Here is a 4,946-nt window from a genome sequence, read left to right on the forward strand (position 1 = left end):
AAGCGATCGCTCGTTACGTTGAAAGCTCGGGTTCGAGTCCCGATGAATGGTGAAGCACATTTTTTGGTGTCATCGTAATACTGCGAGAATTTTGCTAAAGGCAGCTTAAAACGAACTCATGTACTCTCTCAATAATGAGTTTACAAGCAGACATACATGTCATACTAAATGTTTATTATGTTTGATGCCTTCAGTTAAATTTCGATAACATTTATTAAACCAAACACAAGAACCAATATTCTAGACTGGTCCTAGTCTCTGAATGCATATATAATTTGATAGAAACAAAAAAATCCTTCTAAATTGAAAAGTTGCGTGAGTGAGATGGAAGCTTCAGAATCTGGACGTGAGGAAATTTAGACTTGCTTCGTTTAGGGTTTTATCATTGTAGAAAGGGTGGGTGGAAGGGACTGTAAGACAGATTCTAGAACTATATGAGTTTCAAATAAAACTTTATCTCCAAAACTGACAAAGTTATTTTAACTGTGGGCCTGGATAAGCGCCCCACCGTAGCCGGAGTAGGAGTATCCCTCAATCTGTGCCGTCCCCGACTCTCTGACGTACCATGTTTGGTCCCCCACATCCAGGTACACCGTCGTCAGGATCAGGGTGTCATCCTCATTCTTGTCAGACGCAGGGTTCTCGCCCCATGCTCGGGCGATCTTTTCCGATCCCTTGTACAGAGATATACCCAGATAATCGGAGTAGTCGTAAGCTATCATGTTGGCCCAAAGTATGTACGTCCCAGCGACGGGGGCGGTGAAGACGCCTGTCGTCACGTTGAAGCCGCCTCCCTGGTTGTAGCGAACGTCGTCGAACTTGATGATTGAGGTCAATGCAGGTCTAATGTGGGTAGACAGTCGAACTTCGAAGGCAACAACTGGAAACAGATAGAAATGACTTGAATTTAATTACTTGTGTGTGAGTTTGTTGGCGCTAGGTATTTCAGTTGTGTTATGTAAAGGTTTATAAAACGAAGCGAAGCTTGAAACGTTTGCAGTGACAGACTAAAAGTTAGGGCAAAACGAGATGAATCCCGGATTCACTCCGCGATAATTACTGCTCCTGATATTATGGAAAAGGCCAGTATGAGAAATGAATGTTTCATAGAATCGATCGTAATGGTTAAAACGTAAATGGTCATCTATTGAGATACACCTGTCAGTACGAAGATGAAAGAGTGCCGCGATATATTTCCACCGTTAGTACTCCTTATGGGGTCTTATGTTTTAATGAGTTGTGTGAACTTGCTGAGTCAATAATAAATCATACGACTTTATGGATAACTACTTCTTGTTCTTTGCATAACTTGCAGGTTGGAAGGTGTGTAAGAATCGACACCGAAACATCGCTCTCTGCACTGAACAAGAAGTTGTCCATAAATTGGTATGCTTTATTGTCGTCTTAACAAATGAGCGTGCACCACTGCAACACTCGGTTTTATTTCAAGAAAATGTTCGATGACTCCTGTGAGTTAACACCTGTCATCTCAATTAAAAAGAACAAGTATATATTAAAAACAATGACATGAGCATCGATCTGTGCAGCTGGGATACGATGACATGGCGCAATAAAGTCAGCGAGTTTGACCACCAGATCCTGTTACCCGAGACGGTCTAAATTTACAACTATAGTACTGTCGGAAATAGAAAAAAACTGTATTTTCTCATTTATCTCTACAAGTTATGTAGTTGATATGTGAAAGTGTGAAATATCTGTTAAACTAAGTTCGGCCTAACTACAGTCTCGGTGGTACAGAGATAAGAAACGGAGAAAAAGGACTTTACTGAGGGGAAATTAGTGCAGAATTGAGCAATGCGGTTTTTTTCTAAGTCCAAAAAGACTTATTTGGAACAGACCATGGCTTTATGCAAATTAGTGTGCGACGATATTGTATTACAAAGGACACTTTTTAAATGCCCAATTTGAAATTAGACGTAGATTCATTATAAACGATAGCTGACGTAAAAAATAATAACTTTTATGCCGAAACTATTAAGGATGTAGCTACCATGCAGTCTCACTGTCACTATAAAAAGAAACAGATAGGAGGGGCCGTCTCAAAAGCAAAACCTGGGGTCGGGCTTGGGGATAGAGATATCAGCTAAGATAAGATAATCCTTTAGGGCAATTATACTGGGGGAGGTACACGGCACGTCATAACAATTTACAAATAATATCCAGTCCTGTCGATCTTCGGGTGGTCATGCCACCTATATACTACGATGCGTTTCTATGGTTTTCGGGTATCATACTTTTTTACATATCTCAACATAAACTGTATGAAACTATATGAAAGAAAGACACGTAAGATGTTAATCAATAGATGAGACATAGTCAACACACATGAAAGAGCACAAAATATCTTTGAGATGACCCCTTGTGCCTGTAGGCAGCACGTGCATTTCATGCCAGGTGAGTCGACGGTCCGTCGTCATACCTGGCTGAACAACCTAATTGCCATCTATAGTCTGATCTAATGTTTTCAGCAGCTATTCGTATTTTTTCTAAGTTTTGCCCGATTTTACGAGTAAACATGCTTTTCTGGATATCGTATTACGCATTCCACTGAACGCCCAGTTAGGCGGAAGTGGGTTATTTCGACATATGCTATTTGCAATTGTGTAAATTTTAGGGATACAGAGTAACAGCCTAAAAAACAGTTTTTTTTCTATTTCCGACAGTACTATAGCCAGCAAGATTTTCTGGTCAAAATTTTAAATAACATGTTCCATACATATTTTTGGATTGTCTGGTCTGGTTAAATCCATTTTGGGCTGGTAACATTTTGAAGCTACCAGCCCTGATGTCTGGCTGGGTTTTTGTCTTATTTCATACACTGGCTATAATCATCATGATTTGTATCGTTGACACAAGGTGTGAAGAATCTATTTGATACAGAATGTATTATTGAATGTAATGACTGATAGCAATGTTCATGCACATGCAAGCTCCACTGGTTTTATATAAAATATCACCTGCATTGTTCTGCGCCATGCCGGCAACAGTTTGTTTGATAGAAGCAAGGTCCTGATTCGTGGCATTTATTGCACTGGCAGTGTTATTGAGTTTGGCCACAAGGTCATTCAGCTCGATGGACGTGGGCAGTTTTGAGAGCTGAAACTTCGCTACACCCAGCTCTGTCTGCGCTGCATGGAGTTCTGTTTTGACGGCCGTCAGTTCATCGGTCGTTGTCTGTGGGGTACACACGTGTACTACCATTAAAGTCACCATCTTACTTTTTTAATGATATGTTTCCAAAGTTACATCAGTGCATAAACAAATACATAAACAAAGTAATTAATGCTTTTAACTAAACAGAGATTATTTTTCAAAAAGGCAATCAAATGAAAAGCGGTTGTTCCATACACCAGGTTTGAATACAATGTACTTGGAATAATGGTTACCATTTAAAAAATAAAGTCACCATCTTACTTTATAGAGGAAATATAAACAGAATAATCAATAATTCTAGTGTTTTAATTATTTATAAGGAATGTTTAAGAAATACCGGGGAAGTGTGGGTAGCCTAATGGTTAAAGCGCCCTCTCGTCACGCCAAAGACCCAGATTCGTTTCTCCGCATGGGTACAATCAGTGAAGCCCATTTCTGGTGTCTCCCGCCGTGATATTGTTGGGATATTGTTGAAATCGGCGTAAACTAAACTCACTCACACACATTTAGAAACACCAGTGGTGCCTGACAACGATTATATACATGTCATCTTCAAACGTGAAAAATGTAGAAATACTTTCGTGAGATTCTGCTGTTCATCGCATGATTTCTTTACAATAACAGGTTAATGTGGGAAAATAGAATTTGTAAACTGTGTGATTTAAACCTAATTGGAGACGAATGCCATTTTGTCTGCGTATCCCAAGCTTACGTGAGAGTAAGTGAGTGAGTTTAGTGTTACGCCGCATTCAGCAATATTCCAGCTACATGGCGGCGGTCAGTAAATAGTCAAGTCTGGACCAGAAAATCCTGTGATCAACAGCATGAGCATCTATCTACGCAATGGGGATACTATGACATGTGTCAGTCAAGCCTGCGAGCCTGACCACCCGATCCCGTTAGTCTCCTCTTACGACAAGCAAGGGTTGCTGAAGATCAATTCTAACGCGGATCTTCACGGGTCCTACGTGAGAACCAATTACGTAAAATAGCTCTTGCCGTGTACACGACAACATCCATAAATTTGTATCTTTGTCAAACCATTGAGGCCAAGCCTAGTTGTTAAAGCGTTTGCTCGTCACGCTGAAGGCCCGGGTTCGATATATATATATACATTATATATCAAAATACGTTTTTGGAAAATTGGAATCAATATAAAAAAATTAAATGGCAGAGTTTACAGTAGACATTCTCCATCACCTTCAGTATGCAAACATGAGCATTACTTGCACACATTTGTGGAAATAGAACCTGGCCATCGGTGAGACGAACAAACTCTTATCTCCAGACTACTCAGTCTTGAACATCTGAGGTACCTTCAGCTGGGACTGCGTGGACACCAACTGCGATGCGGTAGAGGTCTGCTCTGTCTGAAGTTTCTGAAGCATCTGTTCCAGCAGGGTCACGTGACTTACTAAGTTACCGATATCTGTCTCCCCCCCGACGCTGGTGAGAGGAGCGATGAGACCAACTGCTTGGGGGGACAAGAGAGCCCCAAGAACAATAAGTCTCAACATGATGACCGTCAGTGGTAATGCGGCCTACAGTGCTGTACTTCAGACTGCAGATAATGATATCGACGAAAATAGACGACCTGCCTGTTCCACGTGATAAGATCTGAAATTATCAAATCTACAGCAGAATGTGTACATTTAAGATTTGAAAATGTCACAAGCAAACAATAAATAAAGATACTTTTATAAATGGTCTTATGCATTTTTATTTTGTACATGTACTACGAGAAGACTTCTGAACTTGTTCGTCGGTACAAT

The 4,946-nt window shown here is 40.4% G+C and overlaps 1 protein-coding gene across 1 annotated transcript; it reads right to left on the reverse strand.

Moving 5' to 3' along the window:
• Window positions 1-436: 436 nt before the first annotated feature.
• On the reverse strand, window positions 437-4,727 carry LOC124266409. Its single transcript, XM_046701216.1, has 3 exons — window positions 4,491-4,727; window positions 2,979-3,195; window positions 437-880 (listed from the first exon to the last, which is right to left on the reverse strand). The coding sequence occupies exons 1-3, from the start codon at window positions 4,689-4,691 to the stop codon at window positions 480-482; spliced, it is 819 nt and encodes a 272-aa protein (XP_046557172.1). The 5' UTR covers window positions 4,692-4,727; the 3' UTR covers window positions 437-479.
• Between the last annotated feature and the right edge of the window lie 219 nt (window positions 4,728-4,946).

Source organism: Haliotis rubra, unplaced genomic scaffold, assembly GCF_003918875.1.
Source record: "Haliotis rubra isolate DU_JTF1 unplaced genomic scaffold, ASM391887v1 Scf1254, whole genome shotgun sequence".
Classification (NCBI taxonomy): domain Eukaryota; kingdom Metazoa; phylum Mollusca; class Gastropoda; order Lepetellida; family Haliotidae; genus Haliotis; species Haliotis rubra.

What these genes read in the sequence shown, in the direction of transcription:
- LOC124266409 (XM_046701216.1), bottom strand. Translation starts at nt 4,691, where the DNA reads ATGTTGAGACTTATTGTTCTTGGGGCTCTCTTGTCCCCCCAAGCAGTT. An exon ending in CCACGCAGTCCCAGCTGAAG is followed by an intron (nt 3,196 to 4,490) that starts GTACCTCAGATG and finishes TGTACCCCACAG; the next exon opens with ACAACGACCGATGAACTGAC. An exon ending in CATGGCGCAGAACAATGCAG is followed by an intron (nt 881 to 2,978) that starts GTGATATTTTAT and finishes ATCTGTTTCCAG; the next exon opens with TTGTTGCCTTCGAAGTTCGA.